Source organism: Excalfactoria chinensis, chromosome 9 (assembly GCF_039878825.1).
Source record: "Excalfactoria chinensis isolate bCotChi1 chromosome 9, bCotChi1.hap2, whole genome shotgun sequence".
NCBI classification, from domain to species: domain Eukaryota; kingdom Metazoa; phylum Chordata; class Aves; order Galliformes; family Phasianidae; genus Excalfactoria; species Excalfactoria chinensis.
The window spans coordinates 15,511,742-15,537,119 of record NC_092833.1 but is presented as its reverse complement, the minus strand read 5'-3'; the positions used below and the strand labels follow the sequence as shown (position 1 = coordinate 15,537,119).

The 25,378-nt window shown below is 45.9% G+C and overlaps 1 protein-coding gene across 1 annotated transcript in view; it reads left to right on the top strand.

Moving 5' to 3' along the window:
- The first annotated feature begins 967 nt into the window (after nt 1-967).
- Nucleotides 968-25,378, top strand: part of FNDC3B (fibronectin type III domain containing 3B) — a 136,039-nt gene continuing 111,628 nt past the window's right edge. The window contains exons 1-2 of the mRNA XM_072344768.1: nt 968-1,107; nt 24,232-24,370. Of these exons, the coding sequence (XP_072200869.1) occupies nt 24,260-24,370 (111 nt within the window). The 5' untranslated portion in view covers nt 968-1,107; nt 24,232-24,259. The remainder of the gene's footprint in view (nt 1,108-24,231; nt 24,371-25,378) is intronic.

The following is a 25,378-nucleotide window of genomic DNA, read 5'->3' as shown; positions in this document are numbered from 1 at the left end:
ATGACTTGGCCAAATCCAATGACTCCTCATGAAACAGACGGGGTCATTGTGTGTCTGGAGGAGGACAACAAAGCTGTGAACGGTCTGGAGCACAGGTCTGATGGGGAGAGTCTGTGTTCAGAAGGGAGAAGAGGAGGCTCAGGGGAGACCTTATGGCTCTGTACAGCTCTGTGGTGGGGTGGGGGTTGGTCTCTGCTCCCAGATAACAGCGATAGGATGAGAGGTGGTGGCATCAAGTTGTGCCACAGGAAGTTCTGGATGCTAGGAAATGTTTCTGCTGATAAAGAGCAGTGATGCAGTGGCACAGCTGCCCAGGCAGTCGTGGAGTCACCATCTGTGGAGCTGCTCCAGAGCCGTGGGGATGTGGCACTGAGAGATGTGGGCAGTGGGCATGGGGAGATGGGTTGGGGATCTTAGAGGTCTTCTCCAACTGTAATGATTCTGTTCTATGATACAGTGAGTCTTCAGGCCCTGTTTTAAGCTTCTCCTGTAACCGGACTAAACCTTTACCCCGATTCCTACACTGCACCCACGCAGCATAGCGAGGTGAATTACCGACGTGGCACCGATGTCTCCATTCTACAAAGGGACAACTCCATCTCCCCTTTGCGGCTGTGCCATTGCAGCGTGCCAGGGTATTTCTTCATCTCCGAGGAACGCCGCCAAAACCAGACTCAGGGCTGCCCGCACGGAGCTGCCCCAGCTCCCACCTCGACCCCTTTAAGGGCAGAGCGGATGGGCCGGGACCCGCCGGGCACCGAGGCCGCCGTGGGACGCAGGCACCAGCGCGGCGCCGCCCGGCAGCGGCACAGCCCGCTCCGCTCCGGGGCCGCCCCCACCCGGAGCCCGGGGACGGGGCGGAGGGACGGGGGCCGCCCCGGGGCGGAGCGGAGCGGGAGGCCCCACGCCGCCGCCCGCCTCAGCCGGCTTTTCGGCGGGAGCCTCTACTCCAGAGTGCGCGGTAGCGTGGGCCGGCCGCGGGCCCCATGTGGTGCCGACATCACTGACATGGCGGAATCCCCACCAAGCCCTCCTGGCACCCGCTCCAGCTAGCTGCGACTCTCCGCCGGCCGCCGCGCCCGGCCCGGCCCGCACAGCCCTCCGCAGGTGAGCGCGGCGCTGCCCGGGACGGGACCGATCGGGGTGCCCCGTTCTGGGCGCTCAGCCCCGGGCTCCGCTCCGCCCGCCCGTCCCGGCTCTTTTGTTCCTCGCGGGGCGGCGGCCGCTGCCGTCGGGGAAAGTTTCTCCCGCTCGGTGCTGAGGTTGGGGGGGGGGGGGGAGAAGTTTCGCCGGGCTCTGTGCGAGGGGCGGTGCGGGGGGGGGGGCACGGCGCAGCCCGGAGCGGCTGTCAGCGCCTCCGCCCGCCGCAAGGAACGGGCGGCCGCGGGCGAAACGGCGGCGCTGGGCTGCGAGCGGGGCGAAGCGGCGTCCACCGCGCGGGCCGAGGCTGGGGAGCGGCAGAGCGCGGCGCTGGGATCCGAGCGGGGAAAGGCTGTTGGGAGAGCCGAGCGGCTCCTCCCGAGCCCGTCTGCCCTTGGCTGAGCGGCCTGGGGAGGGAAGATCCTGGAAACGTGGTGCGTTGCTCGCCAGACACCTCTGTAAATGGCATGGTACCAGCAGACGGGAGGGGAAAAATGAGAAGAAGTCTTTGAAAAGCTGAGCTTAGGCTGAGACGCGTCTGCAGCCCTCGCTGTGCCTCCCCCCGTCCCACTTCTCAGAAATGCGCTGTTTGAACAAGGCTTTGGCTGAGGCGGTGCGGTTGGGGCTCGGTGTAACGAAGCATTTATCCCATCGCTATTTGTAGCAGAGAGGCGGGAGCTGCAGCTCTCAACATTGGTAACGTTGTATTTCTTTTGAGTTTCTTCGCTTCGTTCCTTAAAGTTCCCTTTCACAGTGGGGAAACTGAGAAGTGGAAAAGCCCAGGTTTCTTGTTCGGCGAGCGTTGTTTTTCCCTCTGTAGCTCGGCGCTGGGCTGTGCAGAGCAGTGCTCAGGTACACCCATACCCATGGCCACGCTGGCTCTGGCCACATACCCTACAGAGCCCAGGGCTCCTGTGTACATCTCTGCGAGGTGCCAAACCAGCCTGACCTGGGCTTAACAAAGTTCTGGGCGGTGGGATTTCAGACTGGCATGCAGTTTTATGTCCAGAATGTGATTTCTCAGCCTTTTTTTATGTGCTGCCCAGGCTGACGGATTGCTGCTGGGGCACAGTGTGTGCTCGTGGGAATGCTCCCAGGACCCCCAGCCATCCCCCCTGCAGGACAGCCCCTTGCTTGTGGTCTCACCCCTCTGCCACCTGTGCCTTTTTCTTGGCAGTATGAGAATATGCAACCGGTGCTACCAATAAGAAATGATTCTTGGCTGTGTTCCCAGGGTCACGCAGGGTCTCGCACAGGAATGGGCTGTTAGTTCTCTTAATCTTCAGTGCTCTGTGCTTCTCTCTCATTAGTTTGAAGGCAGTTGTGCTTTGTAGTGGAATTGGGACCCTGCTGGGACAGCAATGCCAGCTTCCCCAGTGGTGCTCAAAGTCATTCTTCCCAGTTGAGCATCTCTAAGCAAGTTTATGCTGGTAATGTAGCACAGGGACAAGTCTGTGTGGAAGGCAATATGTGTCACAATCTTTGCGAACTGTTAGGACCCATCTGGTTGGGGTTTGAGGTCACTGCTGGGACAACAATGAGAGATTTTTGTGTGTGAGTGCTGTTGGCCTACAGCAGGCTGAAGTCTATGGAAGGCACAGTAAGGGTGGTGAAATGCTGGTGCAGGTTGCTCAGAGATGTGATGGGTTCCTGGTCCCTGCAGACACCCATGGTCAGGCTGGACAGGGCTCTGAGAAGCAGCTTCCTCCTTTGTAGGGAGGTTGGACCTGATGGCCATTAAGGGTCCTTTCCAACTCAAACAATTCTGTGATTCTAAGAAAGTTAGCATCTAAACAAGCTGTTGCTCACTATATCTGAAAAGCACGGAGCTTCAGTCTGGTGAATACTAGTGCAGAAGCAAAGTTTGTGTGTGTAGTATGTGGATCTTAAGTCTTACAAAGCAGCTGTTATTACCCAAAAGCCTCAGAACCAGAATGCACCTAACAAAGCAAATTGTGTTCTACAGTGGTGTTCTCAGTGCAGCTGGCCGCTGCTCTGGGAGGAGCACACGTGGGGATTGCTGGTGTGCATTGGGAGCGTGAGGACTGGCAGTTTGGCTGCCCTGGGAGCAGTCCCAGCCTCTGCACCAGAACAGGCAGTGAGTTTCGAAGTCGGCGTCCTGGTGCATCAGAACACTCTTGTGGAACGTGCTGTGAGTTATTGAAGGCTATTCTAAACAAATGTGACTAAATGTGACTTCAGCGCACGGCAAATAAAATAAATAGCGGAGGCGGCCAACAAACCTCTGTGTAAATCTCAGCTGTGCAAAAGAGCGGCGAGGCAGAGTTCTGCAAACCAGCTGCAGAGCTGCCTTGTGCAAAGGTGATCTGTTCTGCGCTGCCGAACGGCAGCAGCGGGGAATCCTTCAGGGACAGGGATATCAAAAGTAGCGTTGTTTATGGCCAAGGTTTAGTGTCGCGGTGTGATCCGTCCCTGGAGATGGAAGGTATGTGGGAAGAGGGAAGTTCTTCGAACAACACAGTGGAAATAGGAGACGCTGGGTACACAACGGTAACAGGCCATCTACAGGCAGGAATGCTGGGCGGCGGAAAACAGATAACTCCTCAAATGTTTGCCAGTTGGGATGGGACGATTACATTTTCACCAGTTAATTCTGAGCACCTCTGCGGAGTGAGTGCGGACGCCCCTCTTTTATTGCAGAGCTGGCTGCCAAAAAACAAAACCAACCAAACAACAAGCAAACAAAAAAAGCACAACTAATTAAGCCTGATTTATTGTGCAATCTGAAGCAGCGCTGGAGAGATTGGTTGCCTTGCAGAAATTCTGCTGCAGGTGTGAAATCTGTGCTTTGGGTGAGAAACTAAGGAGCTGCTGAGCGAGTTCAGGAGAAAAGTGCTGTGTCTGCTGAAGTCAGCTCTGACCAGGAGCGTTCCCTAGAGGTGCCAGCTACTGTGGCTCTGGGTGTTGTGGAAGGATGGATTGCCTTGCAGCAAGGAAAAGCCTGGAGGTTAAAGCATTCTGCTTCTCAAGTGGTGTGCTTCCTGAGCTTCATCCGTCCTTTATTTACCAGTAAATGGTGTTGTTTATCAACGGATAGCAGACAACCACTGAATCAGCCCTATGAGGACAACTTGCTGTTTGTGTTTCTGGAGGTGACTTGCTGGACTTGGGCACTCTGCTTATTGAAGGGAAGCTGTTTATAGAGTTCTCTTTTGTATGTAATCTGAATCTAAAAGCAATTCTGAATTAAGGTGCTATTTTTGTTTTTCTTTTAAGAGAACAAACTGCAGCTAATGCTGGTACATGCGTTTGCATCTGGCATCTGCTTTGCAGTTCTGTGCAAGCAGCTCAGCAGTGTCCAGAATGGGGTAGAGTGGAGTTGCAACCACTGTTTGTTGTGTGAGATTGATGATAGATTGTGAAATCACACCCGCTGTGGGACTGCAGGTGCCAGGTGTGCTTGGCTGCTTGATGCTGACTTAGTGTATCTGTGGCTGAAATGCACATTCCTTGAGTGCTTCCTATGTAACTCCTGTGACTGTGGACATTTCTATTATTAGGTTGCTGCAAAGGACTCTTATAATAGAATGTGTGTGTGTATGTATATATTTAAACACGCTCTTCGTGCCTCCAGAAATGATTCACATGGAATGTTTTGAAAAGAGAAAAAAGAAATCACTCTCAAGAGGCTGTTAATAGAAACTTCAGTGAGCGACAATTTGAGATGACCCTCCTCACCCTCTGAGATCCTTGGAATGCTGGGGACAGCTTTCTTGTGCTGTTCATCAAAGCTAGCAAAATGCAGAGCACATCCTGCTCAGCGTGTAGCTGGCTTTCTGGGGCCTCAGTGTGGCTGTTCTGGTTTTTGTGGTCGCTCCCTTATTCCCTGATTGTCCACTAATAAAATGTGGATGTTCTGTGCTGCAGACTAAATCTCCACGGTGTGTTTTACCCTGCGTATTTCTGCATGATTCCTTAATCAGACCTAACACGATCAGGTAGGATTTTTCTAGAAGCTCGGTACCAAAAGCAGCCTGGGAAGAGAGTTCTCCTGCTGTCTTTAAGGATCACCTTGCTGTTTCTCTCTCAGTGTAACGTTAGTTAGCTGCCAGAATCTATTCTACTTTGTAAGTAACATCGATCGTGGAAATGCATGCCTATCCAATGGCAATTCATATCACACTAGTGACCTTATGCTTGCTGACACTCATGCTGGTGGTTATTAAGTATCAGGCGTTGCTCTTTGCTTGTTATTTATGTATCAATGTGGGATAATGCAGCAGGAAAAAAAAGAGTGGATAGCATTTGCAGATAATGAGAGCATTTAATAGGTTTTCTTCTGATAAGCCTGCGGTCACATAATGTCATCTTACAGAAGAGCTGCTTGTGATGTCCTGATACAAGCAAATGAATGGTGAGCAAAAGCGTCACCTTGTGAGAATAAATTAATTTTGCTATGTGTATATATTTTTTAAGATATTGATGCTGACCCCTTTTGAGACCCAGGAAATCCTTCTCCTGCTCTTCTTTAGTGATGTACACCTCTGGGCTGGTGGTGTTAATAACCTGAGGGAGGCTGATCTGGGCTGCATTGCCAAACAAACAACTGCAGATTTGGAAAGCAAACGTCACAGGGCCCTGTGTCCATCTGTGGGAGTTGGTGGAAGTTCTCTACCTGAGATATCCTCACTGAGACAATGTTCATCCTCTCCTCATTGGATGTGCCTGGGCTCATTTATGCAGCCAAAATGCTGGCAGCTCTTAGGGAGCTGTTAACCCATTCTAACGTGCTCAGTGTATTGTTATCACCCAATAATGGTGGTTGGAATCCTTATTTGCCACAGTGGCTCTTCTGGGCTGTATTCCTTTTCAGACTCTTTGAAAGAGGTAATTTCACCAGATGGCAGTGGGAAAAGCAGCAGAGCATAGGGTTTCTCTCAGCACAGCCCTGACTTTCCCTTCTTGAAAGCGTGGTTAATTTTCTGTTAGTTTATTTCTATCAATGTTTTAAATGTTGAAGCATTTACACGTGAATGAACTTTGCTAAGTGGAGCGGATGATGTGAGCTGGGTAACCGTAGTATTGCTTTACAGGTCAAAACAAACCCCTGTAAATAAAGATGCACAAACACTTTGTCTCTAAAGCAGTACAGCTAATGCCAAGGGGAAAAAAAAACTGTTTCCATGACAAGATGAGGCAAATCGGGATATACCTTGTAGCTGACACCTAAAGGACCATACCAAAATGATATCTTATTTCACCTTCTGGTTAACATCAGCACTAGTGCCCTCTGCCCAGAAGTCATAACCACCCTGTGGGGTTATCCATAGGGATGTAGGTACTGCTGCATTATCCTCATGCGGTTCTGTACCCTGCTGAGCTGTTGTTTCCCTGCTAGGGAGATAAACCAGCACAACAGGGCAGCAGCTTAGGGCTCGTGAAGGTTTTTGCTGCTGTGTGATGCGTTCCAGCTCTGCTTCGTGGTGGTCCAGGGCTGCGCTCTGATAGGATTTGGTGTGGGACACGTGGGTCCCTGTATTGATAGCTGACCATAAGTGATAAACAGGGAACTTGATGGCTAAGCAGGGAAAAAGTCCAATGCTATGGTTTTCAACAGAGCAAAATTTGATGTAATGTTGTGCAGAAGTGTTCTGAGTTATTAAGTGTACTCATGCTTACATAAAGTCAGCCTTAATGCTTCTTGTTTGTCAACTTGTAGCAAAATCAACTTTGTTTCTGCTTTGCACGTATTTATTTTTGCTGTTCCAACGGATCTGTATAATTGCTTATTGTTTGCTGCTGCCTCTAATGATTGGTCAAAAGATAAACATCCTCTGTGACTTTTGGAGTGCGGGTTTGTTCCTCATTTGAAGCCCATCTATGAGTGGCTATCTGCACCCCAGCTGCTGGAGTTCCTGCTGTGGGAAGGAACGTTCTCATTGCCTAGTTCAATTTTCTCCTGTCTACAGGGTTTCGTGCATGCTATGTCTGATCTGCAGCCCTTCTTTTCTTGGTTAATAGAGCTGGATGTTCTTGTCCTGGACTCCATTGCTCTGCTCTGTGGCTGTAGGAAATGGTTATTGGAGCGGCTGCTGGGACCTTTGGATTGTAGCACAGCAGCCACCTCATGCTTCTGGATACAGCACAGGAGCCAAGGCCTTGGGATGCTTGTGTGACCGCAATCTCTGCAGCGCTCAGGATGGCGACGTTTTGATTTGTGTGCCTCTGAATAGGGAGCTTCAGTGGATGTGTGAGAGCTGCTGTGTTACTGGAAAGGCAATATTTGTACATACCCAACGCTGAAGTTAGACATCAACAGTTTCGCTTCCTTTTGGCATTTCTTGGTCATGCAGTCACGCAGGATGATACACTCCAAAAAATTGCTGTAAAGCGTTTTTCAGTTTCTCGGTCTTTCCAGGCTGTTGGAGTGCTGTCTCTGCAAGCAGATCTCAGCCCTTCGACTTCTTTCTTTGTAACTCATTTGCCTGTTCCCTTCTTCCTTCCTTGCATGTTTGAATTGAATACCTTTGTTTTGGAGTATCCTGAGTTGCTGGGGGTGGTGTAAGGGCACACAAGGAAATAAGTGAACGGTTCTGATATGCCCCAAAACTTGAAAATGTAAAGACAACAGGAGCAGTGGGCTCAATGTTTTGCAATTATTTAACAGCTGATTTATGAGTTTATATTTTGAATTTACAATATGAATTTATATATATATATGTATATTTTTTTTCCAGAAGAAAACAAAATGTAAAGCTTTAAAAGGGAAAATAAATAAAAGAATGAAATAAAGTAGTGAGCAGATGTGCAGCACCATAGCAGAAATATCTTCTGTGATATGGGAAGGAAATCCAGCTTGGGTCACCTGCAATGCCATGAGAGGCTGCACAAACAACAAATGACTTATGCTTGCACTAATGCTCTGGGAGAAGAAAAATCGGCATGTAGCAAAGGCATTACCTAGCTAATTGCTTGGTAGCTGCTCTGAAATTGCTTTAATATTGGTCTTTGGTGTTCCCTTCCTCAGCAGAAAAGCTATCGCTGATGAGTAGCTAATGGTTCTGGGGGTGAGGAGCAGTCAGTGAGTCCGTATGCAGCTCTCATCCCAGTGTTCTCCTTCAGCTCCTGGTGCTGCTTTCAGTGCCCTGAGTTTTTGCTGTTGCTGTTGTTCCAAATAGTCAGGTTTTACACTGAACAAAACAGCATTTATAATAAATGTAATGACTGTGTGATGTGCTTTCATTTATGAGCTCCTTGGGGAGAAACGTTTTAATTGTCTTTATGTTAACATGGATAAATCAAGAGCTTGTTTCCATCCATCAGGTCTTGAGACATGAAACAAAAGCCCAGCAAACTCCCATATGGTGGCAGATTCTGGCTGTGAGTCACTGCCAGGTACAGCTCAGCCTGTCCACCAGCACATGGCTCTGGTGGATGTCACTATTTTTGGTGTCCCCTGCACCAGGGAGGGAGTCAGGTGTGATACCAATGGTCTTCAGGCTCAGAGCTGTGGCTGAGCCCCCTGCCAACTTCCCAGGGCTGTGATGTGACATGGGGTGGGCATCACCTTAATGGCAGCTGGGTGTGCACAGATGGATGCACCCGGATGGGTGTCCTGGTTCTTGCAGTCCCACTCGTGCTCAGCATCCTCTTGTTTAGGAAGGCTTGCATGGAAAAATCAATAGTGTAAAGTTCTAGCTGCTGGCACAGACCACCAGATGCTGTGAACTGAGTGTATTAATTAACATTACTGGTCAGGACAGGCTGTCAATTTAATTAGCAAATCATTAATTAAGCATGAGTGAATAACCAGTGTGATGGTTGCATTGCTCTCAGCAGAGACCAGAACACCTAGCAGATGAATTGCATTACCCCATCTTACAGCCAGAGAAACAGAGCAGGGAGGTGGCACCACTGGTGATGCAGTTGGTGCAGGCTTGCTCTGGCAGAGGCCCTGCTAGAAGTCTACCCCTGTGCTTTTAGTAGTGCTGCAGGGCACTAAATCAGAAGCTGGCTGCAGAATAGACACATGCTAACACAGCTATCTCTGCCCACCCAACGTGTAATCTTGTCGGGGTGCACATGGATTTGTTTGACAGGACCTGTTTTATTAGAACAACATCATTGATTGTGTCCATATTTTTTAATTCCTTATCAGTAGGATCCTTGTCCTACAAGTGATGAAGAACTCTCCCAACTTGCCTTGACTCCAGGACTAGTCTCACACCAACTTTCTGTAGCTGTACTTTGCTTTGATTGCTGCCTGTTCCCAATTTCTTTGCACTCAGAAACTCTTTCCTTTTTGTTTTCCATATTTGATGAGAAGAGCTTTTATATCCTCTGCATCACCCATCAGTGGTCATCAAACCACGAGCTGTAGCTGTGTGTAGTGAGGGCATCTCCTGGTTAGTCACTGCTAAAATGTGGTGTTTAATAATGACTTAAAAGCAGAACTTCAGCTGGGTGAAGTGATGTTCTGCAGATAAAGGTTGGTCGTTGTTCGTTAATGAATGTCTGTTTTTTGTCAGGGATAATTACTGCAGCTTGGTAAGAGATAAACAAGAGTTCAGGCAGAAAACAGCTGGTCTTCAATCTGTTTAGAGAGAAGGATGGTGGATGTGAAGTGATTGTCCTTGGGTGTGTGACTTCTGTGCTTGCAGCTCCTGTGCTACAGAGGAGGAACAGCATGCTTTGGAGTGCAGGCACAGCTCCAGCACTGAAATACCAAGCTAGGCATAAATAACAGGAAGGCATAGATCTGTTTGTGTGCAGGGCTCCTGGTGATGTGCAGCCCTGTTGGAATTCCCAACAATATTGCCTTTAAGATGCAACCTTGTCAAAAGCCAGAGCTGGTCGTGCTCTGGGCAGTAGGTTTTGTCATGCATGAAGATGAACTGTGTGACCTAAATGTGGGCATAAGGGAGCTCTGGATCCCTGGATGTTGGGGTGGGAAGGGCTGTACAATACAGAAAGAATTCCAAGTATCTTTTTGGTTAATTCTATTTTGTAGCATACTGCTACAGATGTACTTTACTTCTAATGACAGTCCTGATTTCAGCAGATTCAATTACATTTATACTCCCCTGCGCAAGGGCTGAGTTCTGCCATCCCTGATATTTCATACCGAAACTGGTTTTTGTTTTTTGTTTTTTCCCCCCCCAAAGATTTGATTTGCTTTTGTAAGGAGAAATATATTTGGACAAAATTGTCAAGTGGTGTGACAACGTGCTGCTGCTGTTTCCAGGACATAAGGAAGCATTCTGAATGCTGCACTTTTGTTACTGAAGCAGCGACGATCGTTTTTGCTTCAAAAGAAACATCAAGTCCAAAACCAACTTGTCAGAAAGGGACATAGGAAGCATCTGTTATGTTTGCCACTTAGTTTCTGTGAAACTGAGTTTGGAAGAATGTCTGAGGTGGCCTTGTATTCTGAGCTCTGAAATCTCCAATACCTTTTCTCTTCCTCTGCCCTTCCTGCTGCTGCTTATCTTCAGAAGTGATTTTTCAGGCTGTAATAAGAGTAAGAGTTTGGCAAGCACGGGGGTAGCCTTTTGTCTGATGCAAATCGGTACAGCTTCATTGAGGATATTTGTTCCTAAAACTGTGATATTTTTAGGCTGTTAAAATGCCATTGTTGGCGCTCTGATAATCTTCAGTGGCTTCCATTTAGATTGCACATTCACGATTGATGATGTCAGACAGATCAGTTCTTATCTTGAGCTGTTCTAGAGCATTACTTGACTATTTTAGCTAAACCCTTGGCTCAAGCTGAGGAGTTTTATTAAAGAGAGCATCATAAGGTATTCTCTTCCCTCATTCCCTGCCCCCCATTCTACCCAAATGCAAAGCGCTGAGGCTCAGGTGGTGATGCTGGGAGGTTCTGCTTACATCAGTTGAATTCCCTGTGGTTATTCTCATTTCTTGAGACTGAAAATGAACTTTGTTGGGTGCCTGCCACACGCTGCTTTCCAAGAGAGGAAGAAAAATCAGTTTCTGATCTCTATGGAAGTAAAGAAAACATTACAACAAGGGTGAAATCCTCCCAGCCCACAGTGCTGGAGAATCATTCGATAGACAAAGAACACAATAATGGGGATGGAGGTTTTTGAAGAAAGCTTCCCCTGAAGAATTAATACCTGTCAACACTGGCTTTTCAGTAGGCTTAATGATCATGCCTGGAAGCTGACATGCTGCTTTGAGAGTAGAAGCTGAAGATGTAGGGGAGTATCCAATTTATGTGAGTATTGGAGGGAAACTGAAACAAGAACTCTTTTGTTGATGTAAAGTCTTCAAATGAATTTTATTGTGTCAAATAGGTAGCTCAGAGGAAGCCTTAAACCTTAGGAGTTTGTTTCATTGATTCAGTGGATCTAGGATCTGTTCTAAAGCTGGTACTTGTTGACTGGGCGTGAGTTCTTACAGTGAACTCTAATGCTCTTATGGAGCTTCACCAGGAAGATGTTAATAGTTGTGTTAGTTTTCTTATACAGCTGGAAAAAAGCCCTTTTTTTTTTTCTCTCTCTAGTATTACTCAGCAGTGGGATTTAATTGGATTGTTTTGACTGAAATAGGAAGTAGCATATTTTTATGGGTCTGCGTTGTGTTGTGCAGTTGAACTGATAGGATGTAATTAGACACTTCATTTTGTTTCCATTTGACATCTTTTAACTAATTAGTAACTTGGATTGCTTTCTTTTGCATCGCTTTATTTTCAGTTGATTAAGTGCACTTACTTAGCTCCTCGAAGGGTACGAAATTAAGTGTGCTAATTGTGCAATGGTTTTGGCACATGCAAATTGCCTTGGTGTCACCTAAGGATAAGACTTCTGCTGGCAGTGTGGGTGCTGCTCCCTCTTTGTGCCCATGGGCAGGTGTGTCAGCTCTTTCTCTCCTGCTGTCTAGTCAGAGCTTGCTGGCCGTGGCTGAAAGAAGCTCTTGCCCCTGGGGATGGATCGTTTTCAGCTTCTCTATGTTCAGACAGACTCCTTTGGTGACTGTGGGTGGTTGGTGGTGGAGGCACCAAAGGGATCTCAAAGAGATTGTGCCTGGAATCCAGTGTACCTCATCCAAGAGCTGTCCTGAGGTAAATGGGCTACACTGTTGGGCTCTGTTGCTAATTTTAGCAAATTGTGCTTGCGAGACATTGGCTGTTAGAGAAATAATGAGAGCTGTGACATACTTGAGTACTGATTTGAACATCAGTTATTGCTGTGAGGCACTGAGTAAGATCTAACTTGTGCCTGGTAACAAGGCAAAGCCAGCAGAATTGAGAATTGAAAGCCACTGAAGTTGTATTGTACTGCTGATAGCAGCCAGCCTGAGTACATGCAGCCTCTGGTGCTGGGATAAGAGGTAAGCAGGCCAGGCTTCCCTTAAACTTTCTAAATGGAATGAAGCTTTTTGGCTGTGTAAATATGAAATATAGTTGGTTGGTTTTTTTTGTTGTTTGTTTTTTTTTTTTTTTTTTTCCTCTCCTGTGCAGAGGGAGTCCTACCACATCTCACTGTTCTTGTTGTAGTCTATCTTAAGGCCAGATTTAATGCTTGCACATTCTGAACCTGCTCAGAGGTGTTTGAGCCTTGAGCAGGAGCTAGGCTTGGAGTCCAGGTTGGGAGCACAGAAAGCTGTAAAAGGCTCATCAAATGGCTTTATTTTAGAGCCAGGTGTCCCCTCGTGGATCTTGGTCCATCCCAGAGGCCAGACGGCCTGCTGAGCATCCCGCACTGGGCTGCCTGCCCGCTGGGAGCCTGCTGCAGCTGGAACCCGGCCCTCCAGACAGCCAGGATGTTTGCTTTTGTGGAGTGCTGTTGTTGAGGAAATCGAGCAAAGGGATCACTTGAAAGGCCAGGCCACCTCCATGAGATTAGACCATTAAATTATGCTCACGGCCCTCATCTTAAAGCACCTTATCGGGTGGGGTTGGGGTGGATATACTTGTGATAGCAGGCATTGCTCAGGAAGCAGCTCGCTTCTCCTCTGTTGGGCTGTACTCCAAGGAGTGATGCTGAGTACAGCCAAGAATGAGCCATGTGGCAGCTGGTGGACATGGGCTTGAGGCTGGGGCAGGACAGTGTGCCCAGAGCCCTGCGCTGCCCAGAGCTGGGTGGTGAGAGGGCAGATAAGGAGGAATGCAGAGCTTTTAAAGTATCATAAAGCTGGATATCCTTTGCTCGGGATATTTCCTGTCCACAAGAATTTATTTTTCAACAATGTTATTGGCAGAAAATCCACCAAATGGAAGGTTGGGGGAGGGAAACTTAGACGTTACAGCAGAAGCCTGGAAATTTCTAGTGTTCTCAGCTAAGTGAAGAACTGGGAAAGATTTGGAGAACTGAAGAATGTAGATCTTTTATGTAGCTGTGTGCTAGCATGCATAATGATATATGGAACAGTCAGTAATCAGCGCTTTTCACCACCAGTAAAGCCCATCAGTTAACTCTCAGATTTAAAGAAAAAGCCAAACAACTTCAGAATGTTGTTACTGAGAAGGAACTGAAGTAGCTGGTGCAAAGCATTCCAGGCTAACTTCCTCCAGTCTGCTGCATGCCTTGCCTTTGTGTTCGTAATGAATTCAGGCCTAAATCATAAAGCAAGATTAATTGGCAATTTGTGATCTGGTTAATCCTTTAGTGAAACTAAATTGTGTTTAGTGTTTAGTGCTGCAGATGTACTCGGTGTCTGCCACCCCACGGGATGCAAGGTTTGCTTGTAATGTGGCCTGACTGCCAGGGTAGTAGCAAAGAAGTGCTTCCTGCTACCAGAATGCCTTTGTAAGGCTGTTTGTGTATGCTTCCTTCTGTAAACTTCAGATAGAATTCACTTGAATGTGGGTATGTACACTGGGATGGCTGTTTCTAACAAAGCTTTACAGCTATTAAATTCAATGAGGATTTATTGTTTACCATCTTTTTCCTTCTGTTGTTTTTGTTTCTAAATAACAAGTGTTTCCATGTTTCCTTTGGCTTAAGTAACACGCATAAACATGGATGTATGTCAGTTAGTGACATATATTGAGCTCCCTGGTAAAAACTTGCAGAAAGAAGAGTAATCAAGAGGCATTAACCAAGTGCTCCTGCTGCTGCCATCCTTGCACTAACAAAAGGAGAAAAGAACTCAATAGGTATGTGGAGTTCTTTCTGGAGCTTGCAGCTGGACTTTATTTTTGGAAATAGGATTATGGCGTGTGTTAGAACTTCTTATCCCATTCTCTGTCCGCCCTTAGCACCCAAGAAAAGGTTTCCAAAAACAACACAGAACATACCATGCTGAGACTGCATTTTTGGTTTCTAAGGCTGCAACGTGTTAAGACAGAAATCCAAATGGATGAGAACATCTTCGTAGTGGTGCACGAATGATTTGGAATCCTTGGTATGTGCCAGTGGCAAGAGCTGAATTCCCCCAGCCGTGCGTTGCTTTGAAGTGAGCGCTGTGCAGGGTTTTGCTGTGCAGGCAGGCCTGGCTGTGGGGCTGAAGGCACACGGTAAGGCACATGGTTTTGTAACAGGTTAAATCCAGGATAACAGGAACGAGGCATTGACGTTATTCTTTTATGTCCCTTATCACTTGGCTTTCTAGCAAAAAAAAAAGAGCAGAACCCACCCCTCCCCCCCCCCATTTTTATTTCTTTAGTAATCCTTTGAATTCTTATTTCTGAGCTTGATTAGAGCCCTTTAAAATCTTGAAATACCGTGTGTTAGCTATCAGCTCTGCTGTATGGGGAATGGTGGCTTGGCGCTTGTACTGAGCAGAGCCCATCTCTTATTTGTGTTGGTTTTGGGACAACTGATGGTCTTCTAAATGCTGAGGTGTAGACTGAGCTGTGATTCTCTTGCTCTGTTATACGTTTTCATCTTCTCGCTGATGATAAGGAGATTATATATATACATTTAATGTTTATTATGGCTTATTGAACTATTTTCTTGTGGTCTGCACCTTGTGTTTGACCACATCAAACTAAATATAACGCAGTCTGCAATGAGGTCGTCATCTCTTGTTCTGATTGGGAGCTCTCTTGCTTTACCTCAACTGTTTCCAAGCGGGTGAATAACTTGATGACAAATGCAGATCTCTGTGGGAGATCAGATGTGATCACTGGCGCATCGTGTTAGACAGCATGCTTTTCCCATGGTGGCTCTTCCTGTGGTGGGTTCCCATCCTGCCAGCTTGTCTGCTCCTCCTGCCCCTCTCCTCCAGCACCGCTCTGCTGTTGGATGCCACCAGGTTTCTGCATTTTTCATCGCTTTTCTGATAATCTTTAGGAAGTCTGAATCCTTTTACAACCCGATGCTATATCAGCATTCATGCTACATGCAGAAAGCAGTTGGTGGTTGCGCTAACACTTTCTCTGTTTATTATTAGTCAAAGTACTTTCTTGGTGCTTGATAAATACAAGGTTCAACTTGCTGTCAAAAAAAAAGGGGGGGTTGGAATTGCTAGTAACAAGATGACTTCTTAATTTAGTCATTTCAAGAAGTGTTCAAAATTAGCCTTCTTCACAGATTCAAAGCATTCTTAACAATCACCGTATTATAGTCTGCCCAATTCAGATGAGAATGAACCTCATTCATTATTTTTGATCAATTACTCTTCTGAGACTTCATGTGCCTTAATGTATATGGATGAGAAAGAGGAAAATGAGAGCATTCACCTTTCCTTCAGCTACAGGAATTCCAGTTTAAAGACAAAAGCTGCAGCAGGTTGACCTTCTCATTTAAATGGTAATAAATCTTGTTCTACTCCTCCTTTAGCAGGGAGGTCACAGAGCAAAGCAACTCAGAATGGATTTCAGAGAGTGAACTTCTGAGTGTTTAAAACTGTAATAAGCAATACATATCTCTTGCTGTGGTGCTGTAGCAGTCTCTTACGTCTAGTGTGTTCTGAGTGCTTGCTTGATGAAGTAAGGCATCTATGGGATGGGGAGGAAGCATGCACAGCAACCTGTGAGTTGGATTTCAGGACTTGATACAGCAGTGCCTGGGGACACAAAACAAGGTTAGAGGCAAAATCCCATGTTCAGGTTTTCATCCGGGGCTGTGGAAAAAACATTCATCAGAATTCATGAGGGAGTTTCCTTAGTGAACATCAGGAGAGGGATGAGCTGCTGAACAGCTGTTGAGTAGCGGAGGGTTTCCCTGCAGTGCTCTCTATTGCTTACGTAGCCACCAGCATCCTGTTTGTTGGGATGTGGTGGGTGAACTCCTATTCATACCTACTCCCCAACCCTCCAAAACCTCTTCCTTTTTTAAGATAAAATCATTTTCCCCAGTCTCACATTCTAACCAATCTGAAGTCCATTTCTTGAGATTCAGGTCTACATACAGATAGAATTATGAAGGTAATATTTTTGGAAGAATGGTTATTATTATTATTTTTAATACTTCTTTCCAGAAAGCCAAAATGCTGTGGATGGATAAACATGAGCCATCAGAAAAGTTGGTGTGGTTTTCTGAAATTTATTTGAATATTGACTTCAGGCTCTTGCACCTCCAGAGTTTGGAATGCAGCTGTGAAAATGAATTTCCTCAAGTTAGTGAGTGAAAATGAAATGGGAGCTGTGTGTTGCATGAAGCTGAAGGTAGTTTGCTTTCTGCTTTTCACCCATTGGCTTTTTTTTGCTTGACTGGAATTGTGCAATTTAAAGGATGCAGAGGAGAAGTTTATTTTCAGTGGTTGAACTGATGTTATTGGAGCTGAGTGTGGCTGTATTATTAGGGAAATACAAACAAGCATAACTGTTCCTTTGTGATTAAATCATAAGTTTGCATTCAATTATTACAGTTTCATTGTGGAATAATTTACCTTCACCCAGCTCATTTTCTGGTTCTTATTACTGCCTTATGCATCTCTTTGGACTGTCCCAAAAGGACTTTGTGTGGGTATCCGTGAGACCCCTGATTTATTCTCCATCTTTACAGTACAGTGTTCTCCAAGGCTGTGTGATTCCCCCAGTGTGTAGGGCTGTGCCTCCAGTGGGCAGCAGCTTTTCCTCCATTTCCCTGTGGATGTGAGTGATTAACTTTTAATAGGAGCCTGTCATGCCCTAAGTGGGCAGCCTGTACAGGCTTGGCTGGTTGTGGTTACATCTTCCAAGTTTTTAGAAAGCAGCAGGAAACTCACTGAGTATCATCTGCAGACCTGCTGCAAGAACGTCCACATTCTTTCTGTTTCATTTCCTCCCTTTCCTTCCCTGAATATTTTCCTACCTTTCAGCCCGAGCTCACAGTAACAACAAGCTGTCGTAACGTTTTCCCTTGTTTTGGAGCTGGGAGCAGTAAGGTCACCATTGCAAGTAGGGTATTTGGGATGCTGTTTTTTGATTTTTCTTTCTTTCTTTTCTTTTCTATTTATTTATTAAGCAAAGCTGCAGAAACTGTGCAGACTGCATGCAGATTCGCTCCTTTGGGGCTATTTCCAAGGAGCCTGGCCAGCAGTATGCTGTGAGCTGGAAGGTGGGCCCTTCTCATTCCAGGGTTGTCCTCTCATTACAATTCTGGGATCTGTTTCAGGCAGGTAACAAAACCTGAGGGTTTTCCCACTTAAAGCATGTCGCAGAGAACTTGATCTGCATTGTTTGGTGTGCTCACTGCAATGGGAGCTGCTGTATCTGGGTCCTGCTGGTGCTTGGTGCTGTGAGCTCCACTTGGCTTTGTGTTGCCTTAATCGACTCTCTTGATTAAAAGCTGCTTTGATCTGCAGCTGTACTTTGTCTTTTAGTGTTCTCTAGGTATGGATCAACTCTGCCTAATGGATTGTTTCTCCAGCTAGTGTAATGAGCAGGGATTTTGATGAAGGCACCGATGCTACCATCAAGTAGTACTGATTGGAGAGAAAGGTGGAAGACCTTGGGTCTCTTTAACTAACAGCCAATAATCACTCTTAAATAGCATGTGATCATTTTAACAGTTGAGAAAAGTAAAACACTCCTGCCAAACTTCAGGTTATATTCTGTGAAACTGAAGAGCAATGAAACCAAGCTGGAAATTGTCTCTCTTCCTGATGCTGCAGGGCGGTGGGCTTTCAGTGCTGGGCTTTGTGTGCAGTTGGGCAGGAGCACGTTGCTGTGGGCATTCCCCTGGCTGTGCTGCAGGGCTCTCTGGCAGCAGCATTGCTGGGTGCCCACTTGGAGCAGCCAGGTGGGAGCTGCACACCACGAGGTTTCCCACCAGAGCACAATGAGTGACTTTGTCAGCACGGCGTCAGCCCGGAGTCAGGTTAGCAGGGATCGGCTGAAACAAAAGCATTCGCAGTGCATGAAGGTGTGCTGGAGCCTCGCTGTAAATGGAGTTTGGTATGCTTGCTTTTCAAGTGCTGCAGATTGATGTGGTAGATAGTCCTTTTTTTTTTTTTTCTTTCTTTCTTTCTTTTTTTTTTTTTTTTTCTTCTTCATGGTTTAATTAGTGGTTTAGGAAAAAAAACATCAAAATAAAACACCATTTGGTTTCAGTTGATTCTTCCCTGAACAGGAATTCTGGAAGAGATAACTGAAGTCTTTGTGATACTATTCCTTGGGCTTTACCTGGAGAGTGAAGTTGAAGGGGAGGGTGTTTATCGCCAGCCTGCCACGCTTATTGTGCTGGGACTGTGATTAATAGTTTGGTTATTAAATGTAGGAAGAAAGCAAACAGGTGAGGCACACTGCTTATCTGCTTCACACCTTTCCTTAAGAACTTTGTGTAGGGGTTGGTGTATTCCTGGGCATGTGCACAGCATCAGAACCCCAACCCTGTGGAGCTGAGTACTTTGGCATACCGCTAATAATACTCTTAAGTACACCTGAAGACATGACTGTGTCTTTATATATAACGAAGGGCAGCAAAGCTGTGAAACTGTGGGGAGCAGCTGAAGGAATGGAGTGGTTTGGTCTGGAGCAGAGGAGGCTCAGGGGAGACCTTATGGCTCTGTGCAGCTCCTTGAGAGCAGGCTTGGTGAGGTGGGGGTCGGCCTCCGCTCCCAGATAACAGCAATAGGATGAGAGGTGGTGGCATCAAGTTGTGCCAGGAAAAGTTCAGGATACGAAGAAGCATTTCTTCTGATAAAGAGCAGTGATGCAGTGGCATGGCTGCCCAGGGAGTGGGGGAGTCACCATCCCTGGAAGCGTTTCAGAACCATGAGGGTGTGACACTGAGGGATGTGGACAGTGGGCACAGGGGGATGGGTTGGGATTGAGGGTCTTAGAACGATTTTCCAACATTAAAGATTCTGTGAAAACTCTGAGGGATTGAGACCCAGGTTGTAGACAGGTGTAGGTCTGGGTTGGAAGGTATTTTTTCTCCTCAAGCAAGTGGTTGGAATGACTTGGTATTTACTTGAAACAGTGTTTAAACATATTCGGTGTATTTTATTGCTTTATGAATTTCATTTACAAATGGCTTTTGTTGGAGAAAATGACGCCACGTGAAGTTCAGGGAGCCCAAAAAGGGTTATCAGCAGATAGTGGGTGTTTTGGCAGATGGGAGTGCTGGAACTGACTTGTTCTGATTTGTAAATTCTTAGTAGTGCAGTTAGGGAAGTCACAGGGAGAGGGGTAACCATGAACTATTGGTGTGCTTTTGAGTTCCATTTCTGTGCTGTGATTAATATAGAGGGAGATGAGGACAGAAATGTGTGAAGCCTTTGAAGAAGGAAAGTAGTACAAATAACAGATGGGAGTAGCTGTTACCTTTTAGCTTCAAGAAAAGGTACAGGGAAATGTGAACGGTGAGAAAGTGTTGCAGGTAAATCTTATTTGTAATCTACTGTTATGTTAGCAGCACGAGCTGCAGCCATTGTGTTTTTATATTGTAGAACTGAGTCAGAGCAGGAGGTTGGTTTGCTTTAACAGTACCACTTGGGGAAGTGAAAATTCTGTAAAGTCAATGGATTCATTTGTGTTCTTGTGTAGCTATAACAGGAGTAACGTCTCTGGATGTTTCTTTCACTCTGTGCTTTGTTCCCTTGCCCTCAGTGCTACTGTCTGGCTGTGAGTGTCTCTGGGGCATGTTGGCCTCCAGTCCCATACAGCTTTTCCTTTGGGAAGCTTTCATGATATTCTCCTCTGGAACACCAGAGAAAGCTGGTTTGCCTTTGGTAAAAGGCTGCTTTGTGCAACAGCTTGCTTTATCCTGGTATTTCATCAGAGCTATTATCAGTTGATTAGTTGTACTCACCTGCTGAAATAAGATGCTCCCGCACTATGCTGTCTGACCTCACCTCATTCCTGATGCTCACCTCTGAGCTGCCTTTGAAGTTTTCTGGTGCCAGCCTGGTCTCTGGGTCTTCTGTTCTTGTAATTTTATTATAGGCTGGCTGACCTTGCCTTGTCTTGTGATTTATTATGACAAATCAGAACAAGCAAATATGTTCCACAGGGAAAGAGCAGAATGGCAGGAACAACCCTGTGTGCCCTTTTTGTGCTTCTGGACTGCAGGCAGGCTGGAGGTGTAAAAGATATCTTCATGGGAGATGTCTGTCTTTAAGTTGAAGGAACTGTCTAGCTGAGAAGATGCTTAGCATTTAAGGCCTCTGGGTTATTCCAGTTCATCCCACATTTGAGCAGGGATCCCTTTGTGTTTGGCTGTTCCTAAATTGCAGGGGTACCTGCTGAGGATGTGGCTGATAGGAATGCAAAATGGATCTTCCTAAAATATCAGAGCTCCAGATCTTGAGAAGTATACAGTCAAATGTCAGGCTTAAATAATTGCAAACTAGTGTAAATCTCATCATAGCAGAGCTGTCTGGGTAGTTGCTTTACTAATCTCACTGTAGTACAACTTCATCAACTTCCCTTCATCTCTGACTGAACTGAATGCTTCTGATAGCTCTAGTCTTCAAAGGTGAGATGTATCATAGACACGAAATTGTGTCATTGCTTAAAATAAAAACATACCAGAGGGGAAAACCCACTGAGGAATCATAGTTTAAAGTGGTTGCTTTTGCTTTCCAGCTCTGGAGATGGGTGGTGCCTGGCTGCCACTCTCAGCCTCTCACACCCTAGCCAGCTCTGGGGGCAGACCTTCTCACTAATGTGTTTTCTTTGCCATTATAGATTTAAAGAAAAATAATAGAATCATGTATTTCTCCAAAACTGTTACAAATAAGCCTGTCTGTTTGGATGCTTTCAAGTTAATCTGCCTTGCTAGCAATTAAACGTGGAAAGAATGCTTTTAGGTTTAAATGGTTCTTCAGACGGATGTGATTTAACGAAGCTAATGAACACCCATCAGACAAGACAAATTCCAGACTGTTTGTGCCTTGACCAACCATCTGTGCACATACCTCCAGGTACTGCTCATGTCTCAAGAGGCTTTTCTCCGTGAACAATTAGCGCTCTTTTCTGGAGTGGCAAGCCAAGGCAGGAGCCTCTTGAAGGCAGCTATGTTCAATGCAGTGCTTCCCCTGCTTTTGCATGAAAATACACTGCTGTTGTGGGTGTTTTAACAAAGCTTCCACACGTGCAGCATGAAGTGCAGAAACATGAAAACTGGGCTGTCATCTCTCTCACATGAGCCCCAGCACTAACAGTGGTCCAAACTGGGAGCTCTGCCCTCTGGGAGCCTTCCCAGTGGATCAGGTGCTCACTTTAAATTCTTAGCATCTGAATGTGTCCTTATGTAAACAAGTTCGTGGGTGTGGGTGTTCATGTCTGTGTAGATGGGTGCATAGATGCAGATTTTTTTTCCTGATTGCTTCTCCTCTTATGGATGCAGTTCAAAATCCTTTTGGAAGAAGAACTGATCTCTTCAACTGTGCGGTGCTGTGGTTTGACATACCGGGCTTGGGTAGGATTCCTCAGTTCCACAAACAAACTTCTGGCACATAGCAAACGGTTCCCTAAATGCCTCTTTTTACTGAAGGGTAACGGCTGCAAACCTGAAAGGGTTTTCTTATTCTGTATTTCGCTTCGTTTCTTCCCTTACGTGGGATTCCTTCTAGAAGGATTTGAGCCTTCCTTTTATGGAGTTCTATGCAGGGTGATGTGGGATTCCCTCCCATGTTATCCGTGATGCCACACCTGTTTCAATCATGTCGAAGCCATATGAGGCGGTTCCTGCTTGTTTGTACCTATGCTGGCTGTGCCAGAGTTGGAATTCTCCATTGCTTAGGCTGGAAAGAGATGCAACTGTTCCTTTTGAAGCTGTATACTGTGTTTCAAATGGTGTCAACAGTAGCATTGCAGATGCAACTTTGTAGCTTCTTTGGGCTGTATGTTGCATTCTGAGGGGCCTGAATTGCTCCACTTAAGCTCTGTGTTAAAAGGAGAATGTCCTTGGCTTATACCCCAATAATTGCATGGGAGAGACCTTCTAGGAACGGTTAGCAGTGGTTATCTGTGTGTGGTTCAAACTGTGGCTGGAATTTCAGGCTACTTCTGACGTAACCTGTTGGGTCACACTAATTTTCCATACATGGAAATTGGCTTTAGATGGCTGCACTTTGTTCTGTGTTTTTTCTATTTTTTCCCCCCTGTTGCCATGTGTAACTAATTTATATGTTACTAATTCACATATTGAATTAATTTAAGGGAACAGAGTCATCTTGGTGATCAGTAGAGGGGCACAGTGTTGGAAAATCAGGTTTGTAGCAGTAACTTGCAAACATCAGAAGGATTGGAGCTTGGATTGGGGATAGAGCCTGAAGCCGGGTGGCTGTCCCAGCTCTCACTGTGGCTAAATGTCTGTGTTCCTGGAGGGAGCAGATGGAGGGGGGGGAAGGATGGCTGCCTCTGCCTCGGTGCTGCCGTTGCTCAGCTCAGCCCGAGCCAAACCTGGGGAATGCAGACGCACAGGAAATGTCTTTTTTTATATTTAAATATAGTCAGCTTTCTAGACAAAACCCCAAATTTGAGTTAGTACCTGGAGGGGGGGGGGGGGAAGAAAAAAAGTAAAAGCTGTGGGTTAGTGTTTGGCAGTTCGTATTTTAAGTAAGGAGGAGTTCTCATATCCTGAAATGTGACCTGGTGCTGTGAGCCTTTGCCTGCTGTTTTCTTCCCATGATGTTCCTGAATTTGTATGGGGTGGGGGAATGTGTATTCAGACTTCTCTGTATGAAGGAAATCGGGTTATCTGAGGGAGGAGAAGCTCCAGTTTTTAGGAGGGATGTGAATGTGTGGTGAATAAATCAGTTCTCAGGCCAAACGTTTGAGAGAATAAGCTAAAAAGCATGTGAAGCAGTTTCCAGGACGGTTGGCTTTGGTGTAAATCCTGCCAGCCCTGCAGTAGACGTCTTAACCCTGTCTGATTCAGCTCTGCCTGCAGTACCTCTCAGTGAGATGCTGTTAGAAAGAAGCCTGTGGCCAACTGGGTGCTGCAGCCAGCACTGCTGGCGGAGCTGTGCCAGACCTGACAGATGAAGGAAGCTCTCTCTATTTCTTTGTTGGTTTTCTTTCTTTCTTTTCCCCCTCTAAAGCGAGGCAAGTGCAGACATGGCTGTAGTGACAAACCATTAATAAAGCTAAAGGAATGCAGCTGTAAAACTTTAAATAATGACATATAGCAAATAAATGTCAACATATTGGTTGTGCCTGGAATGGAAATATTACTAGGAAAATATGTAGCTTGAAGCTAGTCTGTGGTTTGTTTTTTTGCTTCTCTTTTTTTCCCCCTTAAGAAAATAGAAATAGCATGACGCTTAAAGTCCTGAGGCTTTCAGGCTGTGGATGTGTTGTGTGTTGATGGGGGTGGGTATTGTTTCCCATGGTTTCAAAATAGTTTCTATGAAGCTTGCATTCTCTGAAAATCATCTTATCTATTCATGTATGTATAAATATGTGCTTACGACTCTATAGATGTGTAATGTGTATAGCCAGAGTAGTTAGAGGTATAAGTAATAATGGACTGAATTGGTCTGTCTCCTCTATGTTAGCCTTTTGCAGTGCTTTATTTGGTCCCATGCAGCTAAGAAATGATTCAGAAGCTCACGTTCATTTGTTCACCATCTAAAACCGAGCAACAAATCCACCCAAGCCCAACCAATGAGCCCACACAGTGCATTGCCCTGCTGCCTCACCCCAGACCTACAACCTTGAGTTCTGAGCTTGAATCTTTCTAAGAATTAAACCCTGGATATTACAAAAGCAGCTTACTACTTGATTGGCAAAGTCCACAAACCCATGAGAGGGTTTTACAGAGTCTCTAACTGATGCTTCTCTTGTAGGAAGCCCGTTGAGGAAAATTCTCCATGAATGTACGTCACAATGATGATGACCGACCAAATCCCGCTGGAGCTGCCACCGCTGCTGAACGGGGAGGTAGCCATGATGCCTCACATTGTGAATGGCGACGGATCACAGCAGGTCAGTGAGCTTTGCAGAATGTGACTGCTTTAAATAAACTGTTTGTGGGCAGTCGAGGTGTTTTGAAGATGTGGAAGAAAGGCCTTGGCTTCCCCATGCACCAGGGAGAACGGGTTATTTCCTAGAAGGCAGAGTAATGAAGCCACGGTAATTTGGTTCTCTCCTTACCTGAGACATTTTGGCAAAATATTTTAACCAAGACAAAATTAATTCCCCTTCATGAATCAATCTAAAACATCGTTCTGTGACTTCTCATTCCCCTGATTGCTTGTTTGCCCCTCCAAGCTGTATTTTGAGCTACACCAACCACAAAGGAAGAATGACTTCTACTTTTCTTGTGAACCTATAAGTCTGTTTGCTTCTCTGGGTTCTCAGAACAACACAGACTTTTCATTGCTGTGATGATTTCAGAAGCTTGTTTCTTCACAGTATGCTGCAACTTGAAGGAGGAAAGAAAGAATGCTTGTAATGGCTCTGTTTACTGAGTCCATTACTGATATGCTGAAGTGAAGGAATGATCTTACTGGTATTGGATAGCGTGATTGTTCCTTTAAAATACCCCCTTTCTTCCTTGCTGGAAACCATTTACTGAGGTGGGGTGTCCAGTGGGTCCTTTTGCACTTCCAAAAGAGTATTCTAAAGAGGGGTTGATGTGGGTTCTAAGTCCAACTGAATTTCCCCATCAGTGATGATTCAGCAGACTTGCTTGGCAGATACCTCCATTGCCCGTAAGCTAACTTCTCATCTGATGTTTCAGAGCAAGAACTGCTGATGCACTGCAGATAGGATCACTGTGATGCACAAATGCGACTCAGCAGAATGCTTCTGAGTAGTGTCATTTTCCTCCATACACGTTTATTGGATCATATTTGTAGATCTTAAATGAGGAAAAACTCCTTGCCTTCTCTTTGTGTGTACTTGTAGCTGCAATACAAGTTTCCCTCAGGATATTTTTTGCCTGTAATTTGCAAGAGCCCTCACATATTGATTGCACTACTAGCTGTCCTT